Below are 16,562 nucleotides of genomic sequence, written 5' to 3' on the forward strand. Positions count from 1 at the left end.
ATATTCAACTTGTTGAAAATGAACCCGGTCATCTTTGACATACCAGTTTATCTGGTGATTTACTTATTTTATCTGGAGGATTGCCAGGGCAACACCCAGTCCAATCCACCTTGCCAAACTTCATAGAGGCAATATGCTATGTAGTAAAAAATGGCAAATATTATATTAAAAAAAACAGAGAAAATATATACAGAAATGCCAGCAGTAATGATGATCAAATACTTTGAAAGTTCCAACTAGGACACAATTTATCAAATGGGACAGGTAGTTTTGTGTGTGTTGTTCGATGTTTAATGGGTGGGTTCCCCATTTGTGTGCATTTAAATAGCTTGGCAGGGCTATGTTTATCACACAATATACCTTTTATTAAATGGCCAGCCTATTAAAAACAGGACATATTGTGTTATTTCAGTTATTAATGGGGATGCATATCCTGAAAATGGGACAGTGGATGTCGGGTCACCCTACATATACTACATGAGTTAACACAGAAACAAACACTAAACAAAGCTCCATAACAATACCAAGATTTAATCAATAATAAATGATGACATTGTAATTTAGAATATTCAATGACTTTCTCCTACCATTTCACTGAGGTTCCAGTGTTCATGCCTGTGTTATTGAAGTGGGATCCATAGGATGACTTCAATGCAGACAGCCAAATCAGCATTTTTCATAATGAGTAAAGAACATACGAACTGTAACCGATGGCAGAAATTGAAAGGTATTACACTCAAAAGAAGATTGCTGACACTGCAACCCAAAACCAGTCCAAAACTCTCCTTTTTACTGTCTTCCTTCTGAAATACTGATCAATCAAGACCCCTACGCAACACATGCATCACTGGCCCTCTTTGTCTCTAAACTGAGTGGATTAAATTTACTCCTCAGCACATGCAAAATTAAATATACTTCTCACTTTTGTTCAATTCTTTTAACTTGATTGCACACTATGTACCTACTTTTGCATTATGTTACGATGTAATATTTCTGTGAAATTACACAAATGTGTTTTTTTTTGTCAGGAATAAACTTTCATAGTAACACAGTTTTAACACAGTTACACGTATACTGTTTTTTTTTTTTTCCGGGAGCATAGGTATTTTTACTTCAAAAAATAAGCATTACATTAGATTACTCATCTCTTTATAAGTAATCTGATTAAGTAATGCACATTACTTTGAATGCATTACACAAAACACTGCTCTCTATTATGCTGTTTTGTTGCTAGGTACATGATGTATATGCATTGTGGTCACATATATAACATGGCCATGTGGGTGTAGTGTCTATTCAAGAGAACACTTTTTGTGAGTACTATTTGGGTTAGAATTATGACTTTGAGCTGAGCATTCTTCCTACAATTTAGTAAAAGATCTCTTGACCCTTATTGTTAATGATATTGGCTGTGTATAACATTCTGCAAAAATTTTCAAACATTCGATTTAATAAGTTGGTCTGTCTGGACCTAATGAAAGCTTCTTGCGACCATGACAGTTCTTTTCTGACTTAATCTTAAATAACAATAGGTACTATTTCACTAGGACAATGTATGAATTTCAGTGATGCATTAAGTCATAATTGAAAAATAACTTAATGAAACCATGAAGCATCAGCCTTTTCATTGCTTTAGCTGCCTTCTGTTGTTAGTGTACTTTGCTTGTGAAAGTGACATTAATATCATTTTTGTAAAATTTTAGGACCTGTTGGAGATAGTAGGTTAGCAGGTTCCATATGTCACAGATTTGATTCTTTATCACTAGGTTCATTATCTCCAGCATGCCTATGTTTTACCTCATTCAGAATTTCAAAATGGAGAAATTGCTGCACACCTGCTTTTCACAGAAAAATCACTGAACTCAACTTTATTCTAAGACAATCCTGTGTCGAGATCACGTTTGTGGAAAAGATTGATACTAAAAAGTTAATTCTGTAAATTCACCTAATATGTTACAAATTCTGTGAGTCTCTATACTCACAGGTACAGTAACTCCTGTCTGCTGATGATAGTGATGGCGTTGGTAGCTCTATCTGACCCTTTTAAGTCTGTCTTCACATTATTAGTATTGGACTTTGAGGAGTGTGGCTCCACCTCTCCAGTTTCATGTTCAGGTCCTCAACTGTCTTTCTTAGGGATTTGTCACTCCAGTCACACTCTGAAGAGCTCTGACAACAAATCACTTTTTTTCTCTGTTACAGCGGAACCTTCTGGAAAAAAAGCAGCGACGTAAGCGGCAGGAAGTGCAGATGGTGAAGGCAAATCCTGAAATGCAGGCAAAATTGAGAATGCTGAGGATATCAAAAGAAAAGGAGTCTCCGCATGTAGAGCTAAACTGCCAATCTACTGCTGCGTCAGGTTAGAAATGCCTCTAGAGTGACACCACTGTAACACAACTGTACATATAAAGTTTTGAATGGCTCACCATATGTCCACATGCTAAAAAGGAAATACTTAATGAAATGAGCAAGGCAAGTGGACCATCTGCCTACCAGAATTTGTTTATTTTTCTCTGTTTTTATGGGCCTGATTGCACATTTTCTACTTTTCCTTTCTGGTACACTGATTTATTCCCTAGTGTATCTTTCTTATATAATACACTATCGTGGCTGTTCGTTTGTCTGTCCAGGATTTTCAATCACCTGTAGTTTGCAAACCGTTTGACCTATTGTATTATATTATTATATTATATTATCATAATATATTATTATATATTAATTTGGTACACATATACTACGTGACGTCTATTATCTGCTTTCGGGGTGATGATTGACCTCCAAGGATATTCCTCTTTTTATTTTTATTTTATTTTATTGTCAAATCAACTCCCAGCAGCGATCAGCAGGGCAGCCGTGTGGCGCATGCGTATGGGTGCTGTTCTCATTCCCTCCCATCTTCGCTGTCACTTCCCCTGCCTCTTCATATCTTAAATCATTCTTGAGGCAGATTGAACACTTCCAAGTGCCAACTGAAGTGAAAAATTAAAGAAAACGTACTAAGTAATTGCAACACAAATACTGAGTTAATCAGTTTTAACGTGAAAAGATACCGACAAAAGAAGAGAAGAAGCGGGCTGCTAGGGTGGAGAAAAGAAGAGCTGCTCAGGAAGCATCAAGCACATCAACCTCCGAGCAATCAAATGCTAAACGTACAGAGAAATAGTATGAAAACTATGAATGCTCAAGTCAAGTGTATTCACTGCACATTATCGTGCAATGCGCCTTTATTGGTAAAGACGATATTTGTCACCAGGGTACAATTGTTGCTTTCAGATTTAGGTGACGTCTCCCCAGACCATTTTGATTTTAGGCTGAGGTGGAATTGAATCACTAAAAATATATGTAAGACTATGAGGGCTGATCTCAAAGATCTTATAATAAAATTACTGTTAATTTTAATTTCTATTTTTGGGAGAAACTCCTTTAAATTTATCTTGGAGATCTGAATGGCCATTTATGTGATAAGCTGTTCTGGAACCTATCATTTTTTTTTCTTCAGAATTTTTTCTGCATTGTTAATCTACATTTTTCTACTCCTGACTCCTGAACTAAATGAATGTCCTTTTCATTGAGAAAAGGATCATTGCTACCATTTTTGATGACCAGTCATGGTTTATATTCTTTCCATTCTTTCTCCACCACTGGTTTGTTAAGCCTCTTGATCAGTACAAACTGGAGCCATAGTAGCATCATCCTTTTCTTGTGTAGTGCTAATGAGGTCAGCAGACATATTCTCCCAGACAGGTTCAGCTGGGAAGTCAACAACTCCTGAAATACTGACTGGGGAGCTGGCGCTAACAACATTAGCTTAGTTTAGGTTGTTTTGTAAACACAAAGTTAGAAAGGAAGGATCATAGTTTTCTTTTTCATATTGCCATTACTTGAAAGATATAAAGAAAGAAGGTAATAATACATCTCACTGGTTACATTACTGTTTTCTGTGTAACAATACCACTTCACCAAGACTGACTTGTAAATATTTGTTCTTCTCCAATCAAAATCTTAAACATTAATGTCTGAAAGCCTGCGGTGGGTTGGCACCCTGCCCAGGATTGTTTCCTGCCTTGTGCCCTGTGTTGGCTAGGATTGGCTCCAGCAGACCCCCGTGACCCTGTGTTCGGATTCAGCGGGTTGGAAAATGGATGGATGGATGGATGTTTAAAAGCTAGACAGAGGACTGCTGCTGCATTAGCTTGTTAGTCAATACATTCATAATGAAGCTAAAAAGGAAATGTCACCTACAGTTAAAATGAGGGAGACAAACAGGGAGTTTATTATAAATATTAATTTCAAAATTTGAATTTATGGGTAATTAAAATTCTGAAAATAACTATTTAAATTATATAGTGACCACTGAATCTTTCACAAATTACTTTTCTGGGGCACATACCCCAGTTCCACTTTTTTTTGTGTCAAATTTGTTACTCTCTTGAAAATCCACCAGTAGACTCGTCTATACTTCCTCCCTTCCTAATTAATGAACTAGAAGGTAGCATGGTGTCCTAATTGATCCAACATAATCCTGGATTTAAATCCACTTGCTATTTTTCTCTTTGTAATGTTTGCATGTTCATTTCATGTCTGTGTGGGTTTATCTCCAGGTACTTTTCTTTCCACGTCAAAAAAATGTTAGCAGGAAGTTAGTAAGATTCTAAATTGGCCCCACGTGAATATGAGCATTTGGGTATATTGGATCCTGCCTTGTGCCCATTGTTGCTAGTACAAATTGCAGCCCCTGTAACCTTCAATCAGATTAATTGTAGTTAATAAATTTATGTTTTAAATTGGTTAGTCCATTTTCTCTCTGGTTTATTGGCTAGTCTGCTTGCATTTCATAAGAATTAAAACAAAGTTGCCTTGCTATTGAACTGGCTGCTTTCAATCCTCACTTGGCTTAGATAAACTACTTCTAATTACATCTTGAGGGTTTACTAACCCACTTGTCTAGGCTACAAGTTATTTTTCTCATGGCTTGTTTTATAATCTACACTTCGCACATTTTGCCTTTTAAATACACCATGTTTTGGTGCCACTGACCCCACCACTCTAGTTTCTTGTCTTATTTCTCCCTTGGTCTATGAAATCTCCCTCACTCCATATCCTGAGCACAGATGTGTTGCGCTTGTAGTACATAAGTGGTCATATGTTGCCCATGGAAAATAGAAACTTGGCAAACGAGGAGACCATTCAGTGTACTATTTTTTTGTAGTGAGAAAAAAATACAGTACCTATGTGGACAAGGGGAGAATGTGAGTACACCACAAAATGGAAAAAAAATACAGTACCTATGTGGACATGGGGAGAATGTGAGTACACCACACAATGACCAGGCATGGCATACAATAAGAGGCATTGGTCCTGAAGTTACCTGTTGGCACTGTCATTACTGTGCCAGTAACTGCATTATCCTATTAAATAATTGTGCCATCAGTCCAGCCAGTATACTTGCACATTGCTGTAGGCACCCTAAACCCCTTCTTTGGTTTCTCACCTGAAGCCTTCTTCTTCTCCAACATACTGTATACAAATAGCTCTGCTTACCAGGAAAAAATATGTTGAATGCTACAATATGCTCAGACACCATGAAACAAAAATTGAAAAGCTCCATAATAACCAATTATTATCTTTGTGCTAAATCATTTTTTGTATATAACTAGGATCACCTTCTGAAGTGGTTCCAGCCATGGATGAGGTGGATACCACACTAGAAGAGATTCCACTTTCAGACTTCAGTATCTCTGCCAACACAATCCTTGATGACCCTCCCAGAATCTGGAGAAGCAAGAATAAAGTGCCAAAGGAGGAGGAAGGTAGGAGAAAACAATGATAAGGAGGTGAACATTTTTCACAAAGAGTGCCCAGGGTAGAATGGATAATCTACATCTTTTTTTTAATGTTTACCTCCTCTCCAATTCTAAATCCTGTTCCCCTTTTAATGCACACAGAAGATGTGGATAAAGACTTACACATTGAAAATGGAGGCTTAAGGCGGTCAAAAATCCTCAGTAAGAAGAGGGATCTCCCTGCTGTAAAGACAGAGAAAAAACAAAAAGGGAAAGTTGGTGAGGAAAGCTTCTAAGGATGCTGCCCCTCTCTTTTTGTCTTTATAATTAAACCAACTTTTGTTTCTGTAAGTTTTTAATTTTCGCCCCCCAGTTTGAGACAGTAGATTAAAGGCACCACCTAGCTTTGATTCTATGTATTGCAACCATAGAGAGAGAGTTTTTATTTCCTAATCCTTTCAATTCTAAATAACCTTCACTCTTTTTCATTCTTCTTCCTCCCCCATATTTTCATGCAGCATTGGGTGTAAAGAAACAAGAAAGGAAAACTGTGCCTCCTGTTGGCAAGGTGGGCAAGAAGTATTCTGCTTCAAAAAAAACAAAAAGGCTAAGCAAGTCGGGGAGCAGAGAGTTGCTAACAGGTATGATAAGCAGTTGTTGAGGTCTGGTGAGGTGATCAGGCTGGTGTGAAAGGCGAATGAGGGAAACACATAAATTACATTGTTGACCTTGGGCCACACCACACTATTACGTATAAAAAGGGCCATCTTAAAACCTTTGAAATAGGAACTCTGGCTATTAAAAAATCTTTTAGGAAGAGACAATCTGTAATTGTAGTTTCTAAATAGTTAATCTTGAGGGCTGACATATATTTTGGGTCTGCACTATCATGATTACTATTAAAGGATGCTTTCAGTCCTCCCTGTGCTCAGTTATCTGCCACAGTGTTCTACTGTGCACCAGTACATTTGATTTGGATTGGAAAGGTGACTGACTTTCTTTTATTTGTCATAATTACCCATTATTTTATATAGAGCCTCTCATGGAACATGTACCAAGGGATATGTTACATGCAAGTAAAAGTAATATTAAACTTCTTTCATAGTTAGCACTATCTAAAAACACAGAAATGTTACAAGCAACTTTGTTGGAGATTGTCACATTTTAATGCTGTACAACATTGATACACAGTGGATTTAATTTGGCTTTTTTAACAATGATTATCAGAAAAAGACTGTATAATGTCAAAGTGAAAACAGTTCTTTGTAAAGTGGTCTAAATAAATTACAAATATTTAACACAAAGCAAGTGATTACATAAGTACTCATACCCTTTAATATAGCACTACTAAGTCATCACTGGTGCAGCCAGTTTTGTTTAAAGTCACATAATTAGTTAAATGGAAATCATCTGTCTATAGTCAAGGGGTTTCAGTTAATTGCAGTATAAGGGTACTGTCTTGGTCAGTCTGTCTTGTCAGTATTAGGCATAAACTACTCAATGAAGGAAAAAAAATAACACCAAGCAACTCTGTAAAAGGATGGTTGAAAACTCCGATTCAGGCCTTTGAGATAATAAAACATCAAAGTCACTGAATATCCCTTGGTGTCCAGTTAAAGCAATTATTAAAAGATAATATTGGTATTGGTATATTTTGTCAAAACTATTTCTTCATAAATTGTGTTCTAAAGTGAATCATTTTGTTATATATTAAAAAACTAGCAAAATACCCACGCTTCGCAGTGGCGAAGTACTGCTTTAAAATTTTTATTAAGTAAACCTTTTTAAACTGAGGGAAAATATACCAATAATTATTTGTTAAGGATCTCTTTGTATACCACGTTGTCAGTTCGGCCCTCTGGTTGTAATATGACCAAGCTATGCGCTGAGCTTACTCTTGAGCATGCAACGTATAGTTGGCCATGTGAAAAGCAATCTTGCCTCAAATCAATGCCAACCTTTTGTAGGGTCTGTCCCTGAGACTTATTAATTGTCATTGTGAAGCAGAGCCTTACTGGAAATTGGAGGCGTTTGAATTGAAATGGGTTTCATCGATAACTTTCATAATATAAACATTCATAAACATCAAAGTGTCCACTACTCAAATCGTCACCTGTGAATCTAAGATGTTTAAGAGGCATTGGTGGTTGTCCAAAGGTGTAAAATATTTGGCCATTTCGGTACACTAGAAAGCGACAACCGAACAATTCAGCGGCAGCCATCAACTCACATGCAGAACCATAGGTGAAGGGCTTAAGCATTTCACTCTTATAGTGCTCGTGTGTAGTATAATTATCTCCTGTACCGTCATCAGTCCACACTTTGAACCTGTCCCAGTCATTCAATACATAAGACACGATGTACCTCTGGATATCAAGAGTGAGCCTGATATGGCCGTGCAATATGTAACACAGAGAATGGAAAAGGCAGTCACCATCTCCAGGCATGGAAACCACTCGGTAAGTGACAGCTCTTTGATCGATGGTGATCACCTCGATAGACATGTTAATGGGGGTACGGTTGGAACGATAAAGGAAATGGGTACTTGAACAATGTAAACTAAGTCTAAAATACCTACACAATAACTATAATTGTAATAAACGAACAATAAAACAGCAGAGAAGCCGTGGATTAAATAAAAAGGCTGCAGTTATCAGCAGGGAGACGTGAATACCGTGGCGAAGCAAGGAAGGGAATGAAGAGACCGGAGCGACGGACGGCCTTATATAGGCAGGCAGCCAACTACGTGGGGATGGGGGATCCATCGCCACCTCACATGTCAACCGAGCTGCAGGCTATGGACGTATATATGTACGTAAGTAGGATTCAGTTAGCGTTGGGAACCTGCGTACCAAATTTCTTGAAGATGGGCCCATAAGTAGCAAAGACCGTTGGAAAGTTCAATATGGCGGCCGACACTGGCGTCATACCACCAAAATAAGTACGTACATCGGTTTCGGTTAGCGCAGGGAAGCCGCCTACCAAATTTCGTGGAGATGAGGCCATAAGTAAGAAAGTTTAACATGGCGGACATTGTTGACCGTTATGACCGTTACGCATAGAATTTCGAAATGAAACCTGATTAACTTTTGTAAGTAAGCTGTAAGGAATGAGCCTGCCAAATTTCGGCCTTCTACCTACACCGGAAGTTGGAGAATTAGTGATGAGTGAGTCAGTGAGAGCTTTGCCTTTTATTAGTATAGAAATATCCATGATGCTTTTGTCCTTTTAAAAGAGAAGGGTACTAGGGTCCCTATATAAAAACAAGCACCTTAAAACTTATCAAAGATATTCCGAAAGGTTTCGCTTTAAGAAAATAAGCCTTACACGTTTCTGAGGCATACTTAATGGCATCGAAAGTGAACTCGAAGTGGCGCATTTTATCACAGACTCCTGCTGCTGTTTTATTGAGGCAAGGATATGTTTCATACTTGCTTGCCTGCTCACAGTGGTCATTGTGGATGGAGTTTTTACATTTTCCGTGGGCGCAGACATATTGAATATGCTGGCAGACATATTGAATCATATGGAGGCACTCTCCCACCAGCCAGGAAAAACATTATTGCATTATTTTGTAAAGATATTGTCTTCTGCTGCTGTTATCATGCATGCACATACTTTGGAAGTCTACTGACAACTAGTGAGAAAGGTTGAGCACATGTGTAATGTGCAATCAAGTGACAAGAACTGAACAGATAATACAGGCATTGTAGAACCAAGTGGGCATTTCCCACTTTACTAGGCTTTTTAGTGGCACACAAGGCCTGTTAACACAGCAGATTTAACAGGGATGCAGAAATTGAGCTGTACACCCCCCCCCCCCCAAACCCAGTCCAGTACTTCATCTTATAACACAGTTGTAAATAAGAGTTGAGCCGACTCCTCGGCAGAGACTTCTTTAGACAAAAAAGGTGCCCAAATGGACATTCGTCTTGGGCGTTTAACAGAAAATTGAGCTGTGTCTGGATGTGATGGACAAAATAATGTATCCATAAGCAGGCACTTGATCTGTAAGCAGAAGAGACAATCACTAGAGGTTACTTCTTCTTTCAAAACTAGCTGAATTTATCTCTTCTGTTTCTTTTTGGGGCATGAAAGCTGATGAGACCTTTTATCTTTAGGTTAGCTGAAAGCAGAGGATCAGTTATTTTTGGCAATCTGAAAGCTATCAAGCTGCTCTCTTTGGGTGAGAAGCTACCCATTATCTATTGAGCAAAAAGGTCACAAACGTTTTTTGGCCCAGAAGTTACTCACTATAGCGCTTTGGAGCTGGACACCGTAAACTAGTTTAAGATCTACTCTGCCAAGCCAAGCTCTGTGGCATTGATGGAGTCCAGTCTGAGAAGACTGAGAAGCAACTGTTACTTTAAGAAGTGAACTTCAGCTCCTACACTCTTGTGTCAGAAAGAGTCAATCTTTTCCTTATGAAGTTGCAAAGGGCACAGCAAAGAGTGTAACAGTGACTTGAGAACGGCAGCAACATACTGTACCACACCAGTGACAAAGCCCATGTAACAAAAGCCAAGAGACTCTAAAGTGCAAAAAGACTCATGCCCTTGAACCCGAAGCAACAACATGCATCTCCACATAGCATCAGACATCATCCCTGCTATCAGGAAACTATTATGTGTGATAAATTGCAACTCTAAATAGCCAGTAAACAACCAACCTCTCCTGTGTAGCATGTTTATCTGTCTCATCTATCTTGCAGCCTCACTTCTATGTCAATATATATATACAGTTAGCATATTTCTAATGATTGAATCTCACAAAAATGTTTTGCTTCACTTTAAAGCATATTTTAATGTGGTAAATTAATATATATCATGATTGTGAATACATAACTTTGACTTAAAAATACTAAACTTATCCTTTAAGAAATGGAAGGAGTATGGCACAGTAGTAAAGTTGCCTAGTGCAGGCGATCCAGAAGAATTGGTTGATTGTGGAAAAAGAAGACTAATGATTGAAGCCAGCAGGAAACCTATGATGATGCTAAAGGAATTACAAGCTACAGTAGAATGACTGCACATACAACAATTGTTGCCTCGGTGCTTCACCAGTAGAAGCTTTATGGGAGACTAGTAAAAAATGTTTTTACTGCATAAAACACACATGACATCTCCACTATGGTTTTCCAGAAAGCACATGGGAAACTCTGAACTCAGCTGAAAAAGAGTCTGACATCTGATGAAACCAAAATTAAGCTTTTTAGCCATCAGGCTAAATGTAAGCTTTGATGTAAGCCAGATGCAAGCCAAATGCTACACACCATCAAAAGCACACTATGGCGATGGCAGCATCATGTTGATGGGATGCCTCAATGCAGCAGACACTGGAAGACATGTGAGGGTAGTGGGTAAAATAAATGGAACAAAATACAGGGAAAACGGGATGCTGTTTGAAAGGAACCTTTGGAGAAGAATTTTTTTTCTAGAAACACAATGACCTTCCAGCATAAAGCCAAAGCTGCACAAGAATAGATTAATAACGACAATACTATTGTCTTGGAGTAGCTTAGTCAGAGTCCAGATCTCGTTCTTGTCCTTACTGAATATTTGTGGCTGGACTTGAACAAGGCTGTTCACTCACAATCCACATGAAACCTGACAGCCCCTGAGCATTTCTGCAAAGAAGAATGAGGAAAAATGGCAGTGTCCAGATGTGCAAAGCTGATAAAGAGTCCTGTGCACACAGACTCCAGGTTGTCATGGCTGGCAAAGGTGCATTGATTAAATATTGAATTCAAAGAGGTGTATACTTCTGCAATTAATTATTTAGTGTTTTATATCTGTATTTAATTCAGACCACTTAAAAAGACAAATCTACAGTGATGTTGTATAATAATGTGATAATTTCCAAGGGAATGAATACTTTTTATAGGCACTGTATTACCAAAATTTTCAATGCAAACAGTATTTGTCTTCACTGACCATTGTAAAGGTTCTATGTGTTCCTACTTTTTGCCTTCTGTGCTATGGAGCTTTGTCCTGGCCAGTATTATTAATTCTTGTCTTACTCCTAGTATTTTTGGGGCAAGCTAAAGTTCTCCGAACACTAAAGCTTGACAATCTCATTTCAGCTAATGGAGAGACAGATGCACTGCATACTGACTCTACAACTTGTCAAAATTTCAGGTAGAAAAAATAGTAAACATAATTTCAAAAGATGCATCCATCATTTGTTTCAGCCTATTGTAGTTCAGGTGACCAAGTAACTGGAGTATACCTTGGCAGTTGTGGAAAGGCATCTCTGGAAAGCACTGGAAAGCTACATCATTTGTATGAAAATGTGCTATATAAATAAATGATGTTGTTGTTGGACACCAGTAGGTGACAGGACAATACAATAACTAATAATTATATTGTTTTTCAAACATTACCCTTACCTAACCTTCTTAGCCACATTAAAATAAATTATATATAAAAACTGAATTTATTTTAATTTGGAGAGAAATGGTCATTATAGGTGTAAAGGTGCAAACAGATACAGTACATAGAGCCAACCTTCTATCAGTGATAGAGAAAGGGCTGTAAGAAATTATTAAAGTTTTATCCTCTTCATTTTGTTCCATTTGTGTAGCTTATGTAGCCTCCTGAGGGCTAGATAGGATGGATTTAGGACAACCCAGCAGGCTAGTCACGAACACTGACAGATGTGTTGAAAGCTCCATGGTAACGGCTCATTCCAATTAAAGACTCAGTTCTGATAAGCTGCTGAAGCAATGAGGTGTGCAACAGCATGCAGGGGATTGAGTGCTCGGCACTTCATCACCCTCTCTTTCTCTCCCTTAGCAACCTCTCTCAGCCCTGCTTCGTCAGAGAATGCTGTGGAAGAGATTGGAGATAAGCAGACGTATTTAAGTTCATCAAGCAGGGATGACGAAGATGAGGATGAGGATGAAGAGAGCACAGACAAGGAGGGTAGTCCTTATCCTCAGTTTAATGTGAAGAGGAGAGATAGGAAGACAACTTCAGTACAGGGTAACTCTACATTTCATATTCTACATTTTGTGATTGGAGGGTCAGATAGGTGGGAAGAGATGTATGTTATGGAATTAAAAGTAAACATAGGGGGCTGTTGTCAGACTGGTGGGCATCTCCTGCAGTTTCAGAGCAGCAAAGACTATCCAGAGTTTTGAATTTTATATAAAAGGGGTTAAAGCATGTAGAAATACTTGGTACCAGTGCAGACAGCTGTGATGGGTTGGCCCCAGGAGATTTGTGTGGTATTTCTGTCCCCACAAGTAATCCTGGTAATTCTTCCACAATGCCATTTGAATCTTTAGAGTTAGGAGAGAACATTGGGCAAGTGTGTGAATAAGAGGTCCTAGAGGTATCTATTAAAGGATGGGAGTGTATTTCTAGGCTCATGGGATCCTTATGGTCACATGTACAGTGAAATTGTAACTTGCAATGGCTAAGCAACATTTGTATTTAGGCTTGGGCATTCTGTTTTAGGAAGTGAACAAGTGGGACCTTAAGTATGTAGACAGGGGAAAGGTAAGATAGATAGATAGATAGATACTTTATTAATCCCCAAAGGGAAAATCACATACTCCAGCAGCAGCATACTGATAAAAACAATATTAAAGAGTGATAAAAACACAGTGCAAGTTAAAAACTACAAGGTGGAGAGTGCGAGGCAGGTATAACAGACAATAACATTGTATAATGTTAACGTTTAGGGTTAACTGGTTATGACATATCTGGTTACTCTGATCACCTCCCCCACCCCATGTTTTTACCTCTAATAAACAACAGGCACTTATTGTTAGAAAATTCATATTCTGTGTGTCGCATAGAATCTTCCCTGTTTCTACTGTGACAGACAGGGGGCGCTGTCGTCCCCTTGAACCCTCCGACCACACGTCAGACACCAGATAAAAGTCCAAATATTATTTTTATTATAATAACAATGTGCACAAAGCACCCTCCACTCCACAATACTTCAATAAACAATCAGTAACAACTACAATTCACTAATCAATACACAATCCTCCACTCCTAGCAGCTCAGTCACCCTTCCTCCCAACTCAGCTCACTGCTGGGATTTCCCAGAGTCCTATTATAGTCCATGACCTGGAAGTGCTTCTGATCCCCCCAGTCCATGTGATTCTTAGCACTTCCGGGTCAGATCAAAACTCTTCTTTTCGTCAGCCTGGAAGTATATCATCTCTTCCGTTCCCATGATTGTGAAGTACTTCCGGGCTATATGGAAAGTACAAGTCCCTGGGCCTCCCTGCAGTGGCCCCTGACAGCCCCCACGGTATACAGCAGGGCTGTGAAGAAAAACTCCAAGGTCCATGATGCCCTGCTGGAATTCGGGGCACCTCAACGTTGCCGGGAGGGCTCCATCTGGCGGTGTGGGGGTATTGGCCGGGATGAACGGCCAGCCATATAGCACACTACACATACACATACTATGCTGCCCCTGCTTTTTCATAGCTTGCAAAGTTTGGCAGATAGCTAAACAAGGTGGAGGAATGTGAACAAACCTTACTTGAATGTCTTACTCCATATTAAAATCACCAATATTGTGAAACTGTGAAAACATATATAAAGTCAAATGAGCTTGAAGTTATATTAAAAAAGAAGCACAATAGATACAGATAAATTATAATGAATCAAATAAAGAGGAATCAATCACATATCTGTTCCTTTAACCAGTTGCACCATGTACAGTATAACCACCTAACATACTGTCAGTATTGATTTAGCTGTGCCACTTATTACAAAAAACCTTAGAAGAATCAAAAATTTATAAATTATAACAAGGTTCAAACATTAATGACAATAATGCTGTCAAACCAGATAAATGCAGTGCTTTCTGAAGATTCTGTATAGGCAGCTAGAATGAAATACATCGCATTAGTAAAAGCCAATGCTTTTAAAACCTCAATGTGAGAGGATGGAATGAGATTGCATCATTGATGTTTGAATGTGATTGTATTACTGAGGACAGAATGTGAGTGGATCATTCAGGATGAGTTAAGATTGCATTGTTACAGATGAGTCCAAAAAGCCATGACACACATATACAGTGCTGTTAAAAGGTATTCAGACACCTTTACTATCTACACATTTTCTCTATATATGTTACATTCTTAGTTCTGAATTGCAATCTGATTATTTAGGTGGTTACCTATCAGGTAACGATCATGGTTGGTTAGCCAGCCAGCAAAGAACCGTCACATTCTCTCAGTTGCGAGAAGCAGCTCAAAGATATGTGATACAGTATCTGCCAAACCATACAAAGAGTACACAACACGTTTTGCCCCTATTGGGGCTCGTCAGGTGTATGCACTTTTGCATCCCCTCTTTTTTTATTGCAGGTCCCCTTGGATAAAAGTATCAGTCAAATAATCCTCTTCTTCTTTCAGCTGCTCCCATTAGGGGGTTGCTACAGGGGATCATCTTTATCCTTATTTTCCTGTCCTCAGCATCTTGTTCTGTTATACCCATCACCTGCATGTCCTCTCTCATCACATCCATAAACTTTCTCTTAGGCCTTCCTCTTGCCTAGCAGCTCCATCATTAACTCCCTTCTCCCAATATACCCAGCATCTCTCCTCTGCACATGTCCAAACCAATGCAATCGCGCCTCTCTGACTAAGTAGTAATAATTTTATTAGGTCCCTGGAGCTGCCTACTCTTGAACATGCTATACACATTTGTCCTTGAATAAAACATTCCTGAATTAGATCAATTCCTGCTTTTCCTAGTGACTTGGCTTTTGTTTGATTGGTCATTGCAAGCAGTTTTACAGAAAAATTAATTATTTTTAATTTAAATGGGTAATCAGTAGTATTAATGTGAAATCTGAGTATATATCATTATCATTATTAGATTATTATTTGTTTACAATTTTCATTTGTTTACTTCGTTAGTACACAGCATCTCCCATGAATAAAATGTTAATTATAAGCCTATCAATTAATTATAAGCCTACACTGCAAATACTACACTTGATCTAACAGTTTATTTAATCTTAAAAATTATTTGAAAAGGATATGGATAGTGATTTATACAGCACACGTCTGTCTAACAAGGTTTAGAAAATATGATTAACTTTTAAGTATTACCAATCACAGCTCCTCTAAACACTGATGTTTAGAGGAGGCTATCAACTGGCAACTTACTGAATTTACTGGTTGTGTAGGTAGATGCTGTTGGAGGGAAGCACAAACAAGGCAAGATAAGCATGAGCAATGTCTCGACAAGCATACATTTAAGATTTATAAGTGCCAGTTTTGGAAAGATATTTTTTAAATCCATAGAGCACAATTTCACATGGCAAATGCATATAACCAAGTGTTATTAAAAAGTGCTATTTTGCACCCGACCCGACACAGACTCACACTGAGACATGTGTAAAATGCAAGCAGGACTTTATTTTCTTCACCTGTGGGGCACGTCTTCCCTGTAATCCCCAAAGGCACAACATAGTCCAAATAAGCACAACACTAAGCACACATCTCTGGCACCACCACTCCTCCCAAGCAACCTTGTCCTCCTCCACCCAACTCTGACCACTGAGTGGTGGTCACTGGCACCAGGTGCTTGATGACCGAGTTCCGGCTGCACTTCCGGGTGTGATGTGTATGCTGCTCATATGGACTCGGGAGTCCCAAACACAGCACCCCCTGGCGGTGCCTGTGGGACCCAACAGGGCTGCACCCAACTCCAATTCCCAGGGAGCCCTGTGGGAAACCGAGGTACTGCTCCACCCCAGGGGGAGGGAGGTGGCCATCTAACGTCCAGGGGGAGGTATTGCAGT

At 38.8% G+C, this 16,562-nt stretch overlaps 1 protein-coding gene across 2 annotated transcripts in view; it reads left to right on the forward strand.

Annotated features, from left to right (window-relative positions):
- LOC114661360 (tubby protein-like) overlaps window positions 1–16,562 on the forward strand; it is a 60,720-nt gene that overhangs the window by 15,120 nt on the left and 29,038 nt on the right. Inside the window, exons 3-7 of one of the 2 annotated variants that reach the window (XM_028814575.2) lie at window positions 2,203–2,359; window positions 5,658–5,810; window positions 5,946–6,062; window positions 6,302–6,424; window positions 12,578–12,766. In XM_028814575.2, coding sequence (XP_028670408.2) covers window positions 2,203–2,359; window positions 5,658–5,810; window positions 5,946–6,062; window positions 6,302–6,424; window positions 12,578–12,766 — 739 coding nt within the window. The remainder of the gene's footprint in view (window positions 1–2,202; window positions 2,360–5,657; window positions 5,811–5,945; window positions 6,063–6,301; window positions 6,425–12,577; window positions 12,767–16,562) is intronic. The other variant, XM_051934150.1, reaches the window with a different exon arrangement.

This window comes from Erpetoichthys calabaricus, chromosome 11 (genome assembly GCF_900747795.2).
Source record: "Erpetoichthys calabaricus chromosome 11, fErpCal1.3, whole genome shotgun sequence".
Lineage (NCBI taxonomy): Eukaryota > Metazoa > Chordata > Cladistia > Polypteriformes > Polypteridae > Erpetoichthys > Erpetoichthys calabaricus.